Source organism: Cryptosporidium parvum, chromosome 5 (assembly GCF_000165345.1).
Source record: "Cryptosporidium parvum Iowa II chromosome 5, whole genome shotgun sequence".
NCBI lineage: Eukaryota > Apicomplexa > Conoidasida > Eucoccidiorida > Cryptosporidiidae > Cryptosporidium > Cryptosporidium parvum.
Genome location: NC_006984.1, coordinates 814699 through 836780, shown reverse-complemented (window position 1 = coordinate 836780; position 22082 = coordinate 814699). Strand labels below are relative to the sequence as shown.

The window sequence follows — 22082 nt, the reverse complement described above, 5'->3', positions numbered from 1 at the left end:
GATTCTCCAGATTCGATATTGATGTAAGTAAAAATTTCAGGAAAAAATGTTATAAATGGCTTAAAACTTTAAAGTTAATAATCTTTTCTCTCTTGTTGCTTTTTATTGTAAATATAAAATAGTGTTCTTGTTTTTAAGAATGCATTTCTTCATCACAAATGCGATGCTTGGCGGGAGTACCGCTACTAAATATATTAATTTTTTGTGGTAACAAAAACGAAAGTTTGACATTTTCCCGGCATGTATCTAAAAAAAAATTTTCCCACCTACCCAAAAAAAAAGAATATGATATTATATAACAGACAACAAAAATCACTATCGTTATTCTTGGAAATTTATCATATTAAAGAAGAAACATGATTTTACAATTTTTTGGCGACAAAAAATATGCCATATGGGCATATTTAGGGTCTGTCCTGATCTTAAGCTTGGCTATTTTTGAGTGCTTCTTTGACACTCACTCAAGTTATCTTGTAGAGTACTATGCAAATTGTATGCAAAGTCTTTTAAATCCAACCCCTGGAGGATACAAAGCTACAGTTGATGATTTCATCCAATTTATTTATGGCTTTATATGGATTGAAATTGCAGGAGTTTCACTAAGCAATGCCTGTAGAGCAATATTAGGTAATTTTATTGCATTTAAATGGAGAACAGCTCTAAATAATTATTATCTAAAAAAGTGGGAACATCTAAAGACCATTGAAGGTGCTTCTCAAAGAATTCAAGAAGATTGTCAAAAGTTTGCTGTAATTTTGGAAACTATAGCAATTGAGATGCTATACTGGTCATGCAAAACTATAGCATTTTACAGATTAGTTGTAAATTATGGTAGAATGATGTCTTATGTACCATTCTTTGGATCTCACTCTCACTCTTTGTTATTCGCAGCTCTAAGTTTCGATTTATTATGCTTTGTTCCACTAGTTATTTCAGGAATTAAGCTCCCAAGCATCGAGTACGACAACCAAGTACTTGAAGCGTCATATAGAAAGAAACTTATCTATTCAGAAGAAGTCAGTGTACGAGATGAAGATCTAACAACTATCAGAAAACTTTTCATTGAAGTCAGAAATAATAGTTTCCAAATGTATAAGCATATGATGTTTGTTGACTCAGCATCTACTGCAACTATTTTCTTCAGAAGATACTTTGTTGTATTCTTCATCATTCCTTCTTACTTAAAAGGTGACATAGATTTTGGTACATATACTGCTTCTGTAGCTGTTGTAAATAATATGCTCAGAATTCTTTCATATATTAGACAAGAATGGAGTAATCTCATTGAATTACTATCGATCAAACAGAGACTTGATGGATTTGAAGTCTATCTAAATGATCATAGCGAGACCCAAACATTGGTTGGTAATCAAGAATAAAAATCAATTTTTGATAATTGTGTTTTTCAACTTTCTATTCATTATGTAATTCAATTATATTCTAGCAAATTAGTCTTAATATTTTGGTCAATTGAACATATATGAATATATTATCTGAAATAATTAATAATCTGTTTATTAATTCTAAACTTAGAGCATATTAAACCTAAATATAATTTTTAATTTAAAGTTTAAATAGTTTTTATTATATAAAATTTCTTTCATTGCAGATTATCACTTATGTTGCGCCAGACCGGAATGCATGCATGCAAAACTCCAATATAAATAAATTATATTATTTTTCATAGTTTTGGTATTTAGATAAAAAGAAGAAGCCTCAGATCCTAAAAAATTTGGTATTTCTAATGATTCAATACAATTAAGAAACTTGAGATTACAAGTGGTTAATAAAAAATAATTAAAGATGATAATATGGACTATAAATAATTAAACCTAATATGGAGTATTTTGTGAAACTTTGAGAATATTACTCTCAACATAGGCTATTTAATTGAGGTCCTGGCCCATTTTACCTTTGTGACTAAATTAAAAAATTAGGTAATTGTTGCATTTACTTTATTAGTATAATTGTTTGTAGGACCCCATAGAATGTAATTATTGATATTAGAGGATGTTAGTATATTATTTGAGACATTATATAATGACTGAGTCTCATTGATTCCCCATTCTATTCCAAATGTCTTTTTTTCTTCTCTACCTTCTTGCTTATAACTACCTTTAATTCCAGGCCTTGATCCTAAGCTTGATAGATTTGATTTTAAGAAAGGAACTCCATTCAATGTTTCAAATGTGGAAATAAATCCAGAGAATGATGAATTAATTATTTGGGAAATTAGAGTTTCATTGTTTGTAAAACTGTTGAGAGAATCATCAAATCCTCCCCATGGTTTGTTGATTGAAGGTGAAAATGGATCATAACTTCCATCAGTAGGATCAAATTTGCGTAGTATTGGGAATCCTACAAGGGCATAATCTGATATAGCGTTACAGGAGCATTCAAACTTAGATATTTCTTTTCCTTTTGACCCAGAAACAGTTAATATAGTTCTACATGCAGATGTAAGCCATTGATCCTTAATCTTTGCAGCACAAAGCATATTGGATAAGTCTAATTCATCTTCAGTTTTAATACTTACACTGAATTCCACTTGTTGAAGCGTACTTATTGCTTGATAATCCACGGAGCACCAGAAAAGTGAAGTAGATCCTATGTAAACTCCAGGATCTTTCATCTCAGTTTTGTTTCTTTGTCCAATATCGACCAGACTGTTATAAATCCTTTCAGAGCTAATAGACGTTGATGAAATCGTGAAAATAGAGCTTGAACAATTAGTTTGCACTTCTTGAGGATTATAAAGTCTTTCATTTAGTCTTAGATAATAGGATTCAATTAGATGAAGTTCTCTAAAATCCATTTTTGTAAGATATTTAAACTTGTATGAACCAATTTGAACTCCAGAATAAGCCATAAAAAAAGATGTAGTATAAATATCGACGTTAATACCAGAATATTTACCCGTATAGTTTAAATTTTGAGAAGGGCCACTCCAGAAAGAGAACCTGTTTGCAACAGCTTCAACACCTCTAAGAATTAAATCCATTCTAGCGGCACTTGGTTCAAGAGTTGTTCCAATTTGTCTATTATTAGCAAGAAGAAGGTCTAAATTATCCAAAATTAGATACTTTGTGCCTGGATTATTAGCACATTCGGCATTTAGAGTCAAGTTTGGAAAGATTTGAAGTGGTGCCAAAGTATCTATTTTTAGTCTTGGATTTTTAATTGCTACTTCTAATACTTGTCTTAAAATGAATAAAAGTTGATGCCTAGATGCAGCGAAATCCAATGCTCTTGGAATTTGATTTGGGTCCAAAATCTTTTCATATAATAACTCAAAATAGTCTTCCCAAACAAGTTTTTGTGATACTGGCTGTAATACAAGACTAGTAAGTAACTGGAAAGCATCATTAAGGGAATAATAAGATATTGAATTTAAAGATGTTGCGATAGCGTCTAAAATATTTTCATCTGAGTCATTTTTCTTCATCTTTACTATTTGTTTTGGACAAATTTGAATTTCTGAATCTGGAGAAGAACACCAATGCGAGAAGAATGTATTTTTGATTTTAGATAAACATGGAATGCTACAACCGCTATTTGAAGATGTTTGAGCCCTGAAGTATATATACCACGTATCTGTGATTGCTGGTAATCTTATTGTTTGTGGAAGAGTAAGCAAAGAATCTCCAAGTAAAATCACTGTTGAATTTTCGTTAATAATTGGAGTGTTAGATGCCAAAACACCTACAGACGGGAAAACTCCAGATTGAGAATCTGAGCCATAGAGTATTTTCTCTACAAGCAGGAAAATAGCATCAGTGAGAACTGAGCCTTCTGAATCTGGAGCAAAAAGGCTTAAAGAGCCGACAAATGGAGGTGATTCAGCCAACAAAAAGTAGGAATACATTGCTACTCCTGATGGAGGAGTTGCAGGGGCTGCTCCACTGAAACTACTAAAAGTACCCACTCTCCCTGAAAACGGTTGACTAAAGCTTGTATAGAAGTTCAAAAAACAGTCTAAGCTTCCTCTTAACCCTGCTGCAATAGGAGGAACTTCAGCTGTTAGTGGCACAGTACCATGAGTAAGTAAGCTTGATAAAGAGAGTTTTTCTGGTACCACTTGTATTTGCAAAGGCTGCAAATTTTGACAAAGTAGATATGCTGTCGAATATATTGCCGTAGAAGCTGGTAATGAGGTTTCTGATCCCAAAGATAATTCAACACTTACATGTGTATTATCTAATGTTGAAATATATAATGAATAAATAGAATCCCTAAAGTGATCCCATGGCTGAGTCATGGAATTCAACCTTAATATTTGAGGAAATGAAATTGGAACAACTGGAAGTACTGGAAGTACATTACAAAAGCTATGGGGGTACCAAGTTTCTTCATACGGATTGTCTTCCAACACTGTAATTCTAAACCAAGAGCCTGCATTTTTATAAGTTCCGAAAATTTTTGGGAAGTTTGTATCGGTCAAGTTCTGAACTATTAATGCAACTTTACTTTTGTCATAAGATCCAGAAGGAACATTAAGTGACCAAGAATTTTTCCCCAAAGCCCCTTGGCTAGCAACGCAAGGCTCCAAATTTTGGGAAATGGTGCAATCTTCAGAGACCATTTTCTTAAGTTCAGTTGCTGCTTGAATCTGGGTTATTGATGTCTTTGGCTTGAAACAAAGCCATTCTACATTTATATCTCTCATTTCTTCATTAGATGGAATATATCTTGGAGATCTGCAACTCATAGCAGTACCAGGAGAGCCGAATTGACCAAACATCCTAAGTGTGTATGGCTCTCCCAAAGCAAAATAATCAAATGGAATTTCAATTGAAGATTTGTCATAAACGTTAAGGGGGGACTTAACCATTATTCTTGGCCCATGGTTAAATACATCATAAATTATTGACTGTGAAATTCCCAATCCCGGGTATTTATGACTAAATGGACGTAAGTTTTGAGGCTCGTTTTGAGAAATACCACCTGAAACTGAGTATCTAACAAACTGACTCATTGTAGTTAGTACGCCCACCAAATGGCCAGGTTGAGTAAGAAACCCTGAATGTTTTAGTGGAGGAGGATAAAATTGGCTATTTGAAGTTGGATAACTATCCATAGTATCTGTAAAACACAGAGAACCAGCTTTGAATCCTGCTCCAAGCTCACTTACAGCTAATGGATACGTTCCATTAAAGAAACAACCTCCAATATAGTTTGTATCCAGAAATGCATATCCTGGGAGAATATCCTTCAATTGCCCATTAGTATCTCCACTCATTGAATATGGAACCTTATTAAAGAAGAAAGTCCCTTGAAGAGTATTCATATAATATGTATTCGAGTCTGATACATTTTTTAGTAAGCTAAGAGTTTTGTTTTTATCAACAATATTTCCATTTACAAATTCTGAGCTTTCTGGATAGTAAAAATCAAAGTTACTTCCACACCCTCTATAACCTGTTTTTGGAAAATTTGAAGGAGGAAGAACTCTTAATGGTGAAAATCCTAAAGGGATATTGCTTGCTCCCCATGAAGGAACAACTTTATTTTCGTCTTTTCTCCAGTCTTGATATAATTGAATTGGCATAATTGCAACAGTGGGATACACTATAGGAATTATTCCTGCAAGTCCTTTTTTAGGAAGCCAATTATTATTTAATTGAGAGCTTGAGCCAGAATTACTTGGGCTTGTGAAATTTCCATGTGTAAGGGTAACATTAAACTGATCCATGTAATACCTTTCAGATTGAGATCCTACTACAGTCACAGATGGTAGTACATCATCAGGAAGAAATATCTTATAAGTGAGAGGAAGAGAAAATGTTCCACTAAAATCTCCAACAAAGTTTAAAAATGTAGGAAGATCATATTTGGCTTTTCTACTAAAGAAGTGAGAATTAATCCATTCAAATTTTGAGTGAGTTCCTAAGATTGCGCTCGATGTTGGGATCAAAGAAAGAGTATGAGAAACTATATTTCCAGGAACCAAATATGTGATATTAGTATAGGAATTTGTTTGAAATACTGAAAAGCTTGCCATATTTAAATAAGATGCAAAGTATGTACACGCTCCTTCTAAAATAGCCGTTGAGTTAATATTAAGGTGTGAATAACTACTACTTACTACTATTGTATCTTTGAGATTTTTGTAGTTACAACCAAACTCAATGGAAAATCCACTTTGACTATTTGTATTTCCAATTATTATGTTCATTGGATACATATGATTGCATGGTGTAAGTAGTTGCGGAAATTGAGGATATGCGTACAATGAACTGAAATAATCAGGACCTTGACTTCCTGTGACTACTATTGTAGAATATGGCTGTCTAAAATGAGAAGCAAATTGATCATAAGTACTTGTTGGGTATGCTGATGGAGCAGTTTGACAAACAATTTTTTCCAATAATGTTGCAAGTATTAAAAAAAGCAGGAAAAATTTCATCTTGCTTAAAGTAAATGATACCTTTTGAGATTATTGGATTTTTATCTCATATATTATATTTTCGGTCATAAATAAAAAGATTTATTTGGCCTCTTTTATACCTTTCACTAATTTTCCAAATATTAGTATTTTTTCCTTTATCCATTAGGTCCTTAGTATTCATTTTTTACAAAAAAGTGTGGTGATCTCATTTTTAGAAAATTTACTATTTGTTATTTAAAACTCCACACAATTGATGTTTTAAACTTTATTTTGCTTTAATCTTTTTTACCTATTATGCATTAAGTATTTTCTCTGGCAATATTGCATGCATGTTGATTTGGTCAAACATTGATCCATACAATATAAAATATTTTAATAGAATTCTATTCATTCAATAAAGGTTAATATTCTGGATCTAGTTACTTGTAAACTATTTTTATCCAATAAATCAGTTTTTAAATGAATAAAATTTTGTTATTTTTGTTTATTTATTCAACAAAATAATTTCCCGCCAAAGCACCGGTACTAATATTTCTGATGTTGAATGTCAAATTAAAACCGTAAATACGGAGAAAAAAAAATAATACAGGTACATCGCCTGCTCGAAACCAATTAGGAGAGAAAATAAAAAATGTCCAACAAAGGTTATAGTGACCTTGTAAAGGAGAGTAAATTGTTTGAAAAGTATTATAAAGAGCAAAATATAGTTCCAGTAGAAGAATGGGAACTTTTTATGGAATACCTCAAGCAAGATTTACCGTCCACTTTCAGGGTAGTCGGCGTTAGTCCATATTCATCATCAATAAAGGAATTTGCAAAGGAAACTGAGTCAGTTACAGTTTATTTGAATGAAAATAGTGAAGAAATGGACAACTTAATTAAAGAAATTAAATGGTATCCGAAAGGATTAGCTTTTCAGATAACAAAATCAAGAGACAAGCTGAGAAGATCATCTGGTGTTTCAAAAGAGTTTCATTCGAAGCTTGTTATGATGAGTGATGGGGGAAGCATTATGAGACAAGAGGCTGTGAGTATGTTACCTGTTTTATTTTTGGATGTTAAACCAAATCATTATGTATTGGACTTGTGTTCTGCTCCAGGCAGCAAGACTTCTCAAATTATTGAGATTCTACAATCAGAACAGGCTGTTACAGGAGAGTACCCTAAAGGATTTGTTATCGCTAATGATTTAGATACAAGAAGAGCTCATATGTTAATTCATCATACAAGACATTTAAACTCTCCCTCATTAATTGTAACAACCCACTCTGCGGATCATTTTCCAGATATTTATTTGAGCAATCCCAGCTCTGAGTCGCTAAAGGAGAAATTTTATTTTGACAGAATATTGTGTGATGTACCGTGCAGCAGTGATGGCACATTGAGAAAAAATCCAAATTTGTTTGCAAAATGGTCCATAAGTTTTTCTCTAGGTCTGCACAGACTCCAGAGAAACATTCTTTTGAGGGCATTATCTATTCTTAAGCCTAAAGAAGGCTTGCTAGTATATAGTACATGCTCATTTAATCCATTAGAGAATGAAGCAGTTGTTTCCTCGGTAATTAGTTCTTTAGCAAATAGAGGAATACATGTAGAAATCGTTGATCCTTTGACTATTTCTGAAATATCGAAGGATGTTATTTCAAAAACTAAATTCGGAAGAGGGATCAGCACATGGAGAGTCCCAATTCCGAGAAAACAACTGAAAAAAAATAAGAATAAGAAAAATAAATGTGAAGAAACAAATGTTGAATTGTTGTCTCAAGAACCTAAAGAGTTCTTTGATAACTATGAAGAAGTTCCATTCCAATCAAGGGAATCCATTTTCCCATCAATGTTTCCGCCTGAAGATCCAAAAATAAAGGAAAGTCTATCCAAGTGTATCCGTATTTCTCCTCACCAAGAAAACACTGGAGGATTTTTTGTTAGTGTTTTAAGGATAACCAGCTCTGAAAAGGAGGATCATAAGGTGGATAACTTTCAGCTAGAAATTCAAGATGACTACTTAACTCTAGCTGATAATCCTAACAAAAAAAATATTATCAAAATGCTTTTTAACCCATATGGAATTTCTAATTTTAACGAAGAAAAGATATTGAATACTTTAATTTATAGAAATCCAAAAGGAGATTTCAATAGGGCTTGTACCAATAAAAAAAGCCTAGAAGAGCTTAACAAAAAGGAAAAGGAAAATAAGGAAGGTAGTACAGACAAAATTGAAGATGATTTTGATAGTATTAATAACACAACTGATGATCTTTCTAATCAAGAATTGGAGGATTCTAAGTTCCCTAGAAAAATGTGGCAAGTGTCTGAGAGCGTTTCTAAGTTCTTGTTCTCAGCTAAGTCTAAAAATCCTCTGAGAGTGATTCATGCAGGGTTTCCTGGTGTTGAGCTATCTAGATATAGAAAAGGTCCAATATCAATTGAAGATAATCAGATTATAGACGTAAACTTTCCACCGATTTACAGATTCAATTGTGGATTCAATAGTTACTTACATTATAGTCATGGCCTCTCTCTTGACGATACTCCAAGATGTAGAGAGTTTCCTATTAAATATATCTTAAAACTACTTCAGACGATAGAAAAGCCAACAGAAAATACTGAAGAAGTTAAAGAATTCCATCCTTACAGAATCCCCAGACATCATCTTAAGGAAGAAGAGTATCCTGAATTTAAAGGAATTTTTGATCTTCCAGGATCAATAATTATTAAGCTTGATATGAAAAAATTTGGCGGTAACAAGCCTATTTTTTTGCCGGCTCATGTAGGCCGTCATCATATTGAACTTTTGTTGGACAAATTCTTAAGATTTTGTGTTAAATTTCACATTGAATGGCTATATAAACATCAGAATCACTAATAAAGATGTTAATTTTCTATATATAAGGTTAAATATCAAAATCACTATCATGTGATTTCATTTTTATATATCATTAATTTCTCGCTTCAATTATTAGAGTTTAAGTTGCAATTTTCTGATCTCATATTATAATGATTATCGTTTTGTAGAAATTAATCTTAATTAGACCTTTAAATAAATTAAACTTTATTTTGAAAATTACAACCATATTTTTCTATTAATCCATTAATTTGGTCAATACAAGGCTTAGATGCAGATGAAAGTTTTCTGAGAGCCGTTATACCAGATTCAATATCTGGATAGCCTAGAGAGAGAATTAAATTAGTTTTTGAGGGGACGAGTTTAAATGCCATTATTGCTATTCCAACCTTTACATATCCATGATAAGGTCTTAAAGATTTATTGTAGGCATCTCTTGCAGAGCAATGAAGATCTTCTCCTGTAGTTGATATTAGGTTTTCTATAAAACGTTGAATAAAGTTTGTAGCTCTAACAGTCCATAAAAATTTAATTATTGCACTACTCGGATTGGATCTAATTTTGTCCAGAGTATGTATCCTAATTTGAGACTTTAAAAACTCCTCAACTGTCTTTGCATCAGATGATTCTCTTTTCCAAGCCTCCATTGCTTGGGAAGAGTTGTTTTTAATATCATTTCTAAGCAAATTACAAACAAAGTTTTCACCCAAGGCAAATTGATAAAAATCTGAATATAAAACTGCAGCTTTACAAAATTGTTCAAAAAGCGGAACTGGTGGGTTATTTACCGTTTCAGGGTAAATCACAGAATTTCTAAATGCAGTGGTTATGCACTCTAAATTTGGATAACTTCTTAAATGAGAATCTTTACTATGAAAAATTCGTTTACTATTTTGCACAAGTTCCCTCTGACTATTACAAACCTTTAGTCCATTCATCTTTCATTCAAAAGTAAATTATACGATCTTACCTAGATTTTCTCTTTTATAGCAACAGCTCTTAATCCCATGGAGTGAGCTTTAAAATGATGCGACGACCTACTTGTCTTACTTTGACCATCACAAAAAAAAACTTTGGGCGCCAAACAAGATTCAATTCAATGCTTAATACATGCAAAATTTATGTAAAAAATAGAAAACATTAGATAAAATCCTAAGGAGTGTATAGTTTAAACTAAAATAACACATTTTAATATAGTAATTACCACATTGTTCCATATCCTGCTACTATTACTCTCCTAGCAGACAGTAAACAGTTTGGCTAAAGTATCAGAGTTAACATGTTTGGCCGCTCCTGGACCAGCCTTTTGAAGCGCCATTAACACGCTTTCAATAGCATTTTCTGGTTGAACCTTCTGAGCCTTAGAACTTTCCTTTTCCGATTGTTCTGTCTTTCTTTTCTTAGGCTGACCAGTGTTGGTATTATCTTTGGCTGTATTGTTTGAAAGTCCAAAAATTTCACTTTGTTGGAAATTATTCGAATTCATTGACTCCTTGTTTATCTTTCTAAGCCACGATGGAGGAAGCGTATCCTTTGTAATTTCATCCCAAAGGAGCCTCTTTGCCTCTCTTTCATCCTCATCAAGTAGTAAATCATTAATTTCTGAATCACTAATGTCGCTCAGATCGTCAGAACTTGAGATATCATCACGGTCTTCAAGCCCTGAACTGCCAATTGTAGTGGAGAGATCCGAATTCGCAATATTTAATTTGTTTCCACTAACAGGCTCAATTAGGTTGTCAATGCTAGTTTCTTCCTGAATACTTCCTTTTGCTGTTTGCTTGTCTTCAGTTTCAACTTGGGGATCTCCAAAATCTTTAAACAAGAAGTGTAGAGGATCCATTACTAGGTCTTCTGCTGAAGTTGAATCTGCACATGTCGAAGTTCCTGATTGAGAATTCTCTGAGGCGCACTTAGCCTTATCAAATGCATTAATTAGTTTGGAAGCAATAGTTGTGATATCCTGTGATGTAGGTTCATCATTACAAAGTTTATCTTGATTTATGTCTAATTCTATTCCTCCTAAAAATTTAGGGAAACTAAGGCTCTTCTTATGCCCCTCAAAATCATCAGCTTCAACATCAATGGTTTCAGACTCTTCCTCCTCTTCATCGCCTTGCTCTTCTTCCTGAGCATCTTCTGGATCATCCTTTCTTCTATCTTCATCATTACCTAATGGTTCATTTTCTTTGTCATAATTCGATTCCAAACCTATATTAGGATTTATTCCCTCAATGGCCAATTTATCTTCACCATTAGAAATTGCCAAAGCTTTATTTGCTTCATCCTTTAGGCGGTTCTTCTCAAAACAGGGTGGCCCTCTAACAATTGGAAGAGAGAGCAGATCTGTATTTTCGAATTCATCTGCTGTTAACTGAGCTGTAGAGGTATGTTTAAACTCTGCAAGTCTCTTCAATAAAGTGGGTGAAGAAATCCTTACAATCTGAGCAATTTCTGAAGAACTAACAGGAATTCCGTGATATCTTGCAGAAATAAGTAGAGCTGCTCCACATAACCCAGTTGGTCTTCTTCCAGTAGTAATCCAATTTCTTGTTAGAGCTTGAACAATTCTGACACCCGTAGCTGCAACGGCATGAGTTTTTTCGCCTAACTTCATTTGAGCTGCAAATCTCTCCATAAACATTGAGGGATCAATGTTTGGAACATGTAATCTAAGTAAACGCAAAAGTTTCATAAAAACTTGTCCTAAAACTTTTACTGGAGTCTGAAGAACGTCACTAAAATCAATAAGCATATGAGGCGTCTTCTCTCTCCTACATATCGCATACAAGCAAGCAGATGCAACGTGCATATTGTTCCTGCCTATTGTAAAACTTCTTTGAACTGCCATCAGAAATACTCTTTGAGCAGATTCTATATGACTACTAGAAAGACGTAGTTGATCAGCAATTCTCTGTAAATTATGATAACCTCTCTGTAGAACGTGCTCCCTGCTTTCTCTATTTCCATATACCATTGCAAATCCTCTAACACCTGATGAAGGCACAAAATGTCCCACCATTTGCATCGATCCATTGGAACATTCACTAAACTGAAGGCCTTCAACCATGGTATTCTCCTCCAAAACAGTGCCACAGTTCGTACATATTGTCTCTCCTCTTCCTTCGTGTACTTCAATACTAGCGCTAGAACATTGAGGGCAAATTCTAGGACCCATTTTCTCTCATACTCTACCTCCACAACAAACTACTTTAATTCAATTAATCAATTATTCAGATATTATCACCATTTACGCTCTATTATGAGCACAAACTAATTTTTCTATTTCAATTTTTTTTTTAATTTTTATTTTTAAAATTACTCTTTGCTCATGAAATCCTATATATCAATAAATCATTCTCTCTAAAAAAAAATTTGCCATTACCGCGCGCGCTGTCCATTTGAGTTACCCCCTAAATTATTACATTATAAATAATGAGTGCAAGGACACGCTGCAAGGAAACTGTGAATGATTGTATAAGCAAAATGGTGGATAATATGAATCGAATCATTGAACAGAGTCAGATTTCAACATTGGAGGGTACTGCTTACGATTCTTATTTATCTTCATTTTCCATGAAAATCCAAATTCATAAAATTGTAAGTCGCTCATAGTGACTGGCTAGTCACATTACTGAAATTTTTTCTTTAGCTGGAGGAAGAACATTAATTGAAAAGTTGATAAATCTTCTATCTGCGCTATTATTACAAGACATCAACTTACTCATTGATTTTTTTTTTATTCCCACTTTTAGATCCAATGCTGCCAAAAAGTACAACAAGTTGCTGCTGAAATTACCTTAAGTGACCTATTAAATGACCCAAAGCATAAATTTAATCAGGTTCAGCTATATAAAGAAGATTATCTATCCAAAATGTCAAAAATAGATAACTTCCAAATATAAAAGTCTAGCTAGATTTCTTTGAACATTGAATAATTGATTAAATTGATCATTTTTTTCCTTTTAGCTTTAAAGCTGTCGATAAATATCTACTAAGTATTTGTAATAGAAAATTCCCAAACATCCGTTTTTTGTTGAAAGAGTAAATATATGAATTCTTTGAACTATGTTTGAGTTCTAATCAACTTATTACCAATTACAAATTAACCAGTTTATATAAATTCTTGTTTTTTTACCAACATATACTTTAAAGATGTGGTTTCAAGTTATCCTACACTTATATTGAGGATATTGAGCTGATCTTTATTATACATACAAAAATAAAGATATTTGGTATAATTTAGGACAAAAAATACATTTGTGTGTTTGAAGTTTAATTTTGGATAATTTAAAAGGTGTTTCTATAATGATAATCATCACAATATTCAATATCTTCATCTTCTGTGAAAAGATCATCATTAATATTGGCGTCTTTTTCGTCTCCATCCAATCCGAATTCAATATCAGAATCAGAGTTAAAATCCGAATTTGAATGAATGTAAAATCCACCATTACATGGGGAAGAATACTGATAATACTTTTCTTTATCTGCCAGTACTTCTGTCATAAATTTCTCAAAAACTTCATATGGATCAAAATTTAAATTCTGATTCATTTCAGAGCTGTTTTTTTTGATGAGCTCATCAATGCTAGAATCATATTTGCGTCTCAATTCGTCATTTGAGAGTATTTGGTATGCATTTGAGATCTTTTTAAACATTGTACCCTTTAGTTCTGTATCCGATCTATTTCCATCGGGATACCATTCTAATGCAAGCCTCATATACGCCCTACATATATCCTCTTTAGAGCAATCTTTCTTTAATTCCAATGTATCATAATGTGTTTTGATCTTTTCAATATATGTGCTTCCTGGCATTTCACAAAGTTTGCTTTGAATTTTTATTCTAGTTTATTACAAAATCCAGGCGCCCAAATTTTCAAGATGCAACCCCAAAAAAAAAAAAAAAAATAAGTTAAATAAAAGAGCGAATGTTGAAATAAAATTAAAAACAAATATTTAAAACTGAAGGATTGTGAGATTATATATGAATTAAAAACAATAACTATATTAATTTTAAGGTGCAAGATTCTAAAAATCCTCCTTCCCTGTAAATTGTGCCAAACTAATGCAAAGTACTTGTTTCCCCGGAAAATGTTAAACCTACAACTAGTGATTAATCTTTATCCCCACAAATTAATTCTTTTGCCTCATTAACTTTGGAGGCAACATAGTTAGAGCCTCCATTATCTGGGTGGTTCCTTAGCATTAGCTGTCTGTGGGCTTCTCTAACTCTCGCTTTCGATGCAATCGGAGGTACATTCAATATCTTGTAAGCCTCCCTAATACTCATTGGGTTCTCAAATCCCTTGAGTTTTAAAGGAAACTTCCCCGTTGATCCTGCCAAAGGCCTGATCATATTCCGAGAAAAGAATCCAGCTCTCCTAGCTAATATAGGCGTTCCTCTTGCAATTACAAGACTAGCTCCTGCAGTTATCATTAAAAATGGCCATATCATTTTTCTTTACTTTCATATTCACATTTTATTTGGTCTACCTCTGAGAATCGCAAGGCTAATTAATAAATGATAAATTTCAGCGCCAACTCAAATTAAAAAAAAATTAATTTAAAATAATGCTTGAAAATAATTAACAACAGAATGGGAAGAAACTGATCAATTCTTAATGGTAGCAACCTTTGCAGCTCTGAGGACTCTATCATGGATCTTGTACCCAGGCAAGAGCTCCTCACAAACTTGGCCTTTTGGCTTAGATGTATCCTTAACTTCAAATACGGCTTCATGCTCTTTTGGATTAAATTGTTTTCCTAAAGATTGGAATCTCTTAATACCGTGTGCTTCAAAAACCTTTTCTAATGACGAATATGTCATGCTAATTCCATTATATAAACTTTTGATTGAATTTTTATCTACATTTTCAATATCTACGGACAATAAGGCTCTGGAAAGGCTATCAGAGACATCCAAAAGACTTTTAGCAAAGCCTGAAATTGAGTATTCTCTTGCTGCTTCTAAGTCTTTCCTATGCCTTTGTCTTAAATTCTCATTTTCTGCTAGTGAACGTAACAGTTTTTCCTTAGATTCTTCTATTTTATGAATATAACCACTTGCATCCTTCTCAAGGGTCTTAATTCTTTCCTGAAGAACTCCAATCTTTGCAACCTCTGCCTCCAAAATTGCTCTTTCCTCTTCTTCGCAAACTGATGTCGGCTTTGACTTGCTTGATATAGCCCTTGTACCCAAATTTTTCAACAGATTTTTTCCAACAAAAAATAGTTGACCCTTAGAGAAATTACTCACCAAACCCACCCTTACTGATCCGGCTCCCAAATTCCTTGCTAGGGTGAGAAAAGGCAGCATTTTATCTGCTACTTTTGCTTGGTTATTAAAGGCTTAGTAATAGTACATAATATTACCGCTCAATCTGTCCTTACACATATTTGGCGCCAAAAAATTATCAACGAAAATACCATGAACTTGCTTTATAGTTGATTCTTGTCTATACAAATGCCCTAGTTATTTTATAATTGAGACCGCAGAAATGTACATTGCTATTTTATTATTACTCATGGAGCTACTCTTATTTTATTAATTTTATGTTTTGATACGATAAATATTATAGTTAATTGAATAAATTCTTAGCTAAAATTAATTAGTAGTTCAAGAATAGTAAAAATTAAATACAAATTAATCAGCACTACGGCAAAAAAAAAAGAATTCAAAGTACAAATAGTTTAAATAGTTATTCACCACTAAAGTTCATGCCAAAAAAAGCAGATTTTACAATTTTTAATGGCAATTGAAAAAATAATGCCTTTTAATAATTTATGGCGGGGAATTCATGTAGTTATCAGATTCAATAATAATGTCTCCCGGGGATAGTAACAGTACAAGTTAATTTGACAAAAAGAAAAATTTAGAAAAGTTTGTTTATTAGGTCTCATTATTTCATAATGGGCAAATCGAAGAATTCAAAAATAATTAGTGAAGCAGAGCCTTTAGTTATGGCTAAAAATAAAAGCAGTGGCTTTAATGCCTATTTTTTAGTTTCCTTAGCATTTCTTCAAATGCTTGTCAGTTCAGGTATTATTCTTGGCTGGCAGTCTTTAGCCAACATTATCAAGGATACTGGAGCTTATAGGTTTCTCTGTGAGGATCCATCCCTTCCTTGTGTAGAAGAAGAAGTATATTTGGCAAATTTGATGTCTATCTCTCAGTCGGTTCAAATGTTCTCTGTCTTATTCTTAAGTATTTTAATGGACGTTATTGGGCCAAAATTTATGGCAGTTTGCCAATTTATTACCGCATTAGGTACATTTATGATTGCTGTTGGTAATCCAAGAGGAAGTATTGATTACATTTGGTATGGCGCAATTCTACAAAATTTATGCGGTTGTATTTACATCCCATCGTTCATTCATTTATCAAATCTTTTCCCCAAGGGTAGAGCAGTTATTGCATCTACATTCTCAACACTTTATGGCTTTTCATCTCTTACTTTCCTTGTTGTACAATTAATTCATTCTCATTTCCAAACTACATTAAAAGTATCACTTCTTCCCCTTGCTTTTATTCAGGCATTTTTTGTTTTGTTCAGTTTATTACTCCCAAACAGAATTATTCATTTGGGAGATAGTTGTGGTTTCTCACTAAAGAAATGTGGTTTCTATTCTATTAAAGGTAATACAAATGAAGGTAACTCAGAAAATCAGGTAAATGTTGTCCGTTCCGACAGAGAAAATAACTCTGGATTTGTTCAGTCTAAAATCAAGCCTCTATTTAGGTCCATCTTTTCCGAGATGTTTGTGGTTCAATTCCTCTTGGAAGTACTTGTTGTTGTTTCAGTCAACTTTTATGTATCAACCCTATCACTGCAAATAGAAGAACTTAGTGGTTTAAGCTCAATTGAAGAGAGAAAGAAAATTGGTTATTACTGGTCAACCATTTTCACAACTGTCTCACCATTTGGTTCCATTGTTGGTGTATTGGAGGGTTATTTGGTTGATAGATATGGATTATGGAAATCTGCCCTTGTTCCAACTATACTTTTGGTTGTTTGCGCAATATTTAAATTGGTTCCAAATGTTTCATTCCAATTACTTACCTTTATTGCATATACAACAAGTCAAGAAGCTGTGTTTAGTTCTGCATATTCTCTATTTACTTTGGCAATACCTACAGATGTTATTTGTACTTTTGCTGGAGTAAATCTATTACTACAGTCATTCCCTGTAGGATATCTTCCTCAATATTTGATCTCATTATTTAGTCAAAATGGATGGACATTCCAAGAAATTAACTTTATGTTAATTCCACCTACTATAATTGTAGGAGTTATTTATGTCAAGTTCTTATATACTCTTGAGAGAAAGTCAAAACTTCAGAGTATTAACGAATAAATTTATTTGGATAGTATGTATTTGAATTGTATTAGTAATTTTCCTTAAATTGTTTATTCTTGTTTTTAACTAAAGTTCAAATATTCTATTGCCTAGTCACGATTTAATGCTTTAAATTCACACCAACTATCACCTAGAAAATCACTAGTGTTCAACGGCAAACCCACGAACCAATACAAAAAGAGCAAATTAAAGTTAGTTACGAAAGGACTATAACATACTAGAGCCGGGTTTCCATCAACCAAAGCATAAACTCTACCTAACTCCGTCGCAAACTAACCCAAGCATTACAATCTACTCTAAAGTAGCAGTGACCTTCATCATGACTACGAAATGTAAGAGTGATTTTGTGAATTCTGTTACATCAGAGAGAGATTCAGTAACACTCTTAACATGAGTATTTTCTGGATGTCTGGCGATATAGCTCTTCAAGAATGCTGCGTTCTGGTCTAATTGGACTCCTGAGAGAATTGCAGCTCCACTTCCGTGCTTGCATGCAACAATAATAGCCTTAGCATTAGTATTGCTTCTGAACTCAATCAAAGTCTCAGAGTTATCACGTGGAGTAGCACTTGCGAGGATTTTGCAATTCTTCTTGGACTCAGCATCAACAAAGTAGAAACCCCTGTGAACAAACAAGTTATTGTAAGTAACCATTCTAGCTCTACTGTCTACTTGGGCTGTAATAGCTCTGCATTCAGTTTCCATTGGACCACTCTTTGTGATTGGACCAACACATACTCCATCATAAATGAATGGAGAGTTGGAAGTCTTAACACCTTCGTAGTCGAATTCCTTACATAATGTTGAGGATGAATCCATCTGAGAAAAGAGGAAAGAACCCTTGAGGACAAAATCTGAGATGATGGCCATACCTTCCTTAGCAACTGATTCTAATCCAGTGGACATTTCAGATGGAGCAACAAATAATTGAATACCATGTGAAGCTGGCAATGCTTTAAGATCCCCCAATGTCAAATCAACAATTTCAACTTGTTCGAATCCTTTTTCTATCGCCAACTTTGTTCTTGCAACTGATTCAAGTGTGAATCCTTCTATAAATAGACCAACTTTTGTAAATAATTCAGTTTTAGATTGTCTTAAGGACTTGTGTTCCATAGAGAGAACTGATGTAGAGGTACAGAGCAAAGCTGCAATAACAGATATTAAAGTGACGTAAAATCTCATTATGACTCAATCCCTTAAATTCCAATTAAAGCAAAATTCTATTGATTAAGAATTTAATTCTGCAAAATGATTAAAGTGATTTGCTTAAAAAACATTACTCCCCCAATAATATTTAATATACAATAAAAACATTAAATTTCCCCATATTGTTATTTAGTGTCTCCTTATATTCTTTAAAAATATATTATAAGTAACGTGCACCAAGTCTTGTCTAACCACATTTAATTATTTTGTTTTTGGTAAATTCAACAAATGGTAACGGCAGTATTGTCTAAATATTATGGGTTAAAGAATTGAACAAAAACAAAAAAAAAAGAAAGAATAAAGAATAATTAAAGACAAGTGCGTTAATATCATCGCCGGTATAAGTTTAAATTGTTTTGATTTTAATTAAATTTGAATATGGGGTTAAGCTGGTCACGAATGAATCTTTAATATAGGGTATCGCTCTATTAGAAATACTAATACAATATACTTTATTTCAAAGCATGTACAACCGCATTGTTTCCAATTCCACCATTATTATTATTATTGTATTGGGGTTTATGAATACCTTTTTAATTTAATAACTCGAGAATACTTAGTGATTTTGTTCTTATTAGCTTTATAGCAATTTAATCAAATAAATGGAAGTAACATCCTGAAGCCTTAGATCATTTTAATGGTACTTATACGAAAGGTGGAGTGGGGGAGAGAAGGGGATATTAATTTTGGGAAATATTAAGTATTGAATATAGAAGATAGAATGATTAAAAGTTAGTGGTTGTTTAGGGGTATGGAAAATAGATGTTTGTTTCCTTTAATAATGACATTTAGCTTAGTCAGAAACGGGTGATTGTTTCTTTGTGAGAAATTAAATAAAAAACATAATGTAGAAATAACTATTACTTAGTAAATACAATAGCCGGATTAATATCTAGCATAATCACGGTATTATATATTCACTTTTTAACTCTGCCTGAAATATCAACAAAAACAGCCTCAGATGAAAGAAGAACATCCTGATTCATGTTAAAGATCTCAGAAATAAGAGTACATCTGTCAGACTGAATCATCGATTCATTATTTTCTTGTTCAGAATCCTTAACTCTTGAAATAATAACTATTGTCTGGCCGGGCAGAATTGGCTTCTTATAAGCCAAATTAAGCGTTTTAGTTACAGGGAATTTATATAGCTGAGCAGCCAGAATTCCAAGACAATTATCAACTAGTGTAGCAGAAAACCCACCATGAACTACATTAGAGTGGCTTTCAATATTCTTTCCAAGCTCAATAACAGAGATAATGGATGGGGGTTTCTCAGTCTGTTTACTTAAGTAAATCTTTGTGGAAATAATACAAGAGTTTTTGTTAAAAGTATTTATCAATTTATTTTCATCATTTACTAGAGACAAAATATTGTTAGTAATATCCAAAATACCTTTTTCATTTAAGATTTTGTCCAACCAAGTATCAGACTCAACCTGTTTAGGACTTAAAGAATCAATATCAATCGAGTCTGTGGATGTAGAAACAGTACTTGGGATACTTTGATGATGAAGTTTATGTTCTGTTGCTTGTTTTTCCATATCTTATTTCAAAAATGATGTAAACACGCTTTTTATTATCAACTAGTATTACTTATCTTAGATCAGAATAAAGCTGCCTTTGACAGAGTGTTTTAATATAGAGATTACTCCTTAAATAATTATATAAAATTATCTATTCAAGGTAATTAATAAATCTTTATTTCTTCCCACCCAAATCACATTAAGTGCAAATAGTATACAAGTTTGAGACACCGTCTAATAGAGAGGTATTAAGCATGACTTATTATAATTATGATTGTTAAAAAAAAAAATAACGATTCTACTACGCATTTTGAAAAAAAAATAAAAAAATTCGAAGATCCTATTTGGGAGTATTTGAACTTCAATAAGTTTCTACTCTAAAAATGATCACTTTTTGACTTCTCTATTAAATGTATATTTTTAATTTGTATTAAATTATTTTAACCCCGCAATAAAGTACTACCGATACTGAATCTAAAATGTTGCCGCCCATCCATATAAATGCATTTAGCGGGTTGGCGTAATTTCGTTTTGTCAAAAGTAACTTTAGGTAAATGCGGTGGTAGTTTTACGAGATTTTAATTGGCGCGTGACTGTTGATATTTTCATAAGATCTTAAAGAGTGGAAAGAAAAGTAGATGTGAGATTTGGTTATATGGGTCCAACCAAATCAGAAGATAGTGAGGTGGAGATCCTAAATGAAAGGATCAATTCTCTAGATTTGGAGGATTTGGATCCAAGGGAGAAATACTCGAGAGTAGTACAAAGAAGATTTGAAAGATCGATGAGGGAATTGGAAGAAAGGGAAAAGCAGGGTCATCCTTTTGTTAAGTGCAGGTTATGTTTTTTGGTTAAGAAAGACCATTGTATATGTATGGATCTTTCAAGGCTTGCAGGGAAGATTAGAGAAGCTCAAGCCTATCCAGAAATAAGGTTTATTATTTTTATGAATGATCGTGAGTACTTCAGGTCATCAAATACGGGAAAGCTTGTGAATCAATTAATTCCTGGATCGGAAATTTTGATTCACGGAATTCCAGGTAGTTGTGAAAGGTTGGAGAAGATACTTTTACAAGATTTACAAAGTTATAATGAGACAGTAATACTATATCCCAGCAAAGATTCAAAAAGCATTTGTGAGTATTTTTTGGATTTAAAAGCAAACAAGTATCTGGAAATTTCAGATAAAAAAGCCGAGAATACGTTGTCTTCTATGGAATTTTATAAAAAACTTAAACTTAAAGTAATACTGATCGATGGTACTTGGTCTCAAGCAAAAAGTATTAACAAGTCTTTGCCTAAAGAGATTAAAAGAATTGTAATAAGTAGTAAATTAATTTCTGATTTTGGCCCACTCAGAAAACAGAATAAAGCTGGAAATATATCCACAGTAGAAGCTGCGTCTCTATTAATTAAGGATATTAGAGAAATTCTCTCAAGAGAAATAGGGGATGATATACCAACCAACAATATATCCCATCTTAATTTACAATCTGACCTTCTTGAAGAATCCTTGAAATTATTGATCAAGCATGTTATTGCTCAATGTAAGAGAGAATATCTAAGAGAGATTCTCGAAAGTAGAAACGAGAGAAAATTTAGTAAGTACAAATATGAAACTTTGTAGATTTTTCTGCACTGAAATTGTCTTTAGTAAGAATAATTCTTTGTAGAACTTTATAATATATATTTTGAGCATTCATTTCAAATTCTTTATTTTGTATTCATAATTACCCCTTTTTTAAGATTA

General features: G+C 32.7%; 12 protein-coding genes across 12 annotated transcripts; 4 read left to right on the top strand and 8 right to left on the bottom strand.

Moving 5' to 3' along the window:
- Positions 1-356: 356 nt before the first annotated feature.
- Positions 357-1379, top strand: cgd5_3580 (putative transport protein; the record flags this gene model as incomplete). The annotated part of the gene is made up of 1 exon (XM_626281.1): positions 357-1379. The coding sequence occupies one exon, from the start codon at positions 357-359 to the stop codon at positions 1377-1379; it is 1023 nt and encodes a 340-aa protein (XP_626281.1).
- Positions 1380-1933: 554 nt separating this feature from the next.
- On the bottom strand, positions 1934-6406 carry cgd5_3570 (putative secreted protein; the record flags this gene model as incomplete). Its single annotated transcript, XM_626280.1, has 1 exon — positions 1934-6406. One exon carries the CDS (start codon positions 6404-6406, stop codon positions 1934-1936), a length of 4473 nt encoding a protein of 1490 aa, XP_626280.1.
- Positions 6407-7016: 610 nt separating this feature from the next.
- Positions 7017-9254, top strand: cgd5_3560 (CNcl1p/MJ0026/YebU-like. SUN family methylase; the record flags this gene model as incomplete). The annotated part of the gene is made up of 1 exon (XM_626279.1): positions 7017-9254. A coding segment is annotated over one exon (2238 nt), but the record flags the coding sequence as incomplete, so codon positions are not given.
- Positions 9255-9433: 179 nt separating this feature from the next.
- Positions 9434-10171, bottom strand: cgd5_3550 (possible glycolipid transfer protein; the record flags this gene model as incomplete). Its single annotated transcript, XM_626278.1, has 1 exon — positions 9434-10171. The coding sequence occupies one exon, from the start codon at positions 10169-10171 to the stop codon at positions 9434-9436; it is 738 nt and encodes a 245-aa protein (XP_626278.1).
- A 299-nt stretch (positions 10172-10470) lies between these two features.
- On the bottom strand, positions 10471-12417 carry cgd5_3540 (cyclin domain protein; the record flags this gene model as incomplete). Its single annotated transcript, XM_626277.1, has 1 exon — positions 10471-12417. A coding segment is annotated over one exon (1947 nt), but the record flags the coding sequence as incomplete, so codon positions are not given.
- Positions 12418-13523: 1106 nt separating this feature from the next.
- cgd5_3530 (DnaJ domain protein) lies at positions 13524-14087 on the bottom strand (the record flags this gene model as incomplete). Its single annotated transcript, XM_626276.1, has 1 exon — positions 13524-14087. A coding segment is annotated over one exon (564 nt), but the record flags the coding sequence as incomplete, so codon positions are not given.
- Positions 14088-14352: 265 nt separating this feature from the next.
- cgd5_3520 (chaperone'DNAj domain protein chaperone') lies at positions 14353-14694 on the bottom strand (the record flags this gene model as incomplete). The annotated part of the gene is made up of 1 exon (XM_626275.1): positions 14353-14694. The coding sequence occupies one exon, from the start codon at positions 14692-14694 to the stop codon at positions 14353-14355; it is 342 nt and encodes a 113-aa protein (XP_626275.1).
- A 156-nt stretch (positions 14695-14850) lies between these two features.
- On the bottom strand, positions 14851-15555 carry cgd5_3510 (co-chaperone GrpE, putative; the record flags this gene model as incomplete). Its single annotated transcript, XM_001388250.1, has 1 exon — positions 14851-15555. One exon carries the CDS (start codon positions 15553-15555, stop codon positions 14851-14853), a length of 705 nt encoding a protein of 234 aa, XP_001388287.1.
- A 593-nt stretch (positions 15556-16148) lies between these two features.
- cgd5_3500 (hypothetical protein having 10 transmembrane domains) lies at positions 16149-17594 on the top strand (the record flags this gene model as incomplete). The annotated part of the gene is made up of 1 exon (XM_626274.1): positions 16149-17594. One exon carries the CDS (start codon positions 16149-16151, stop codon positions 17592-17594), a length of 1446 nt encoding a protein of 481 aa, XP_626274.1.
- Positions 17595-17888: 294 nt separating this feature from the next.
- cgd5_3490 (hypothetical protein with signal peptide) lies at positions 17889-18782 on the bottom strand (the record flags this gene model as incomplete). Its single annotated transcript, XM_626273.1, has 1 exon — positions 17889-18782. The coding sequence occupies one exon, from the start codon at positions 18780-18782 to the stop codon at positions 17889-17891; it is 894 nt and encodes a 297-aa protein (XP_626273.1).
- Positions 18783-19723: 941 nt separating this feature from the next.
- Positions 19724-20350, bottom strand: cgd5_3480 (hypothetical protein with possible conserved HGG motif; the record flags this gene model as incomplete). The annotated part of the gene is made up of 1 exon (XM_626272.1): positions 19724-20350. One exon carries the CDS (start codon positions 20348-20350, stop codon positions 19724-19726), a length of 627 nt encoding a protein of 208 aa, XP_626272.1.
- A 637-nt stretch (positions 20351-20987) lies between these two features.
- cgd5_3470 (E. coli yfiP family protein) lies at positions 20988-21959 on the top strand (the record flags this gene model as incomplete). Its single annotated transcript, XM_626271.1, has 1 exon — positions 20988-21959. One exon carries the CDS (start codon positions 20988-20990, stop codon positions 21957-21959), a length of 972 nt encoding a protein of 323 aa, XP_626271.1.
- Positions 21960-22082: the final 123 nt, after the last annotated feature.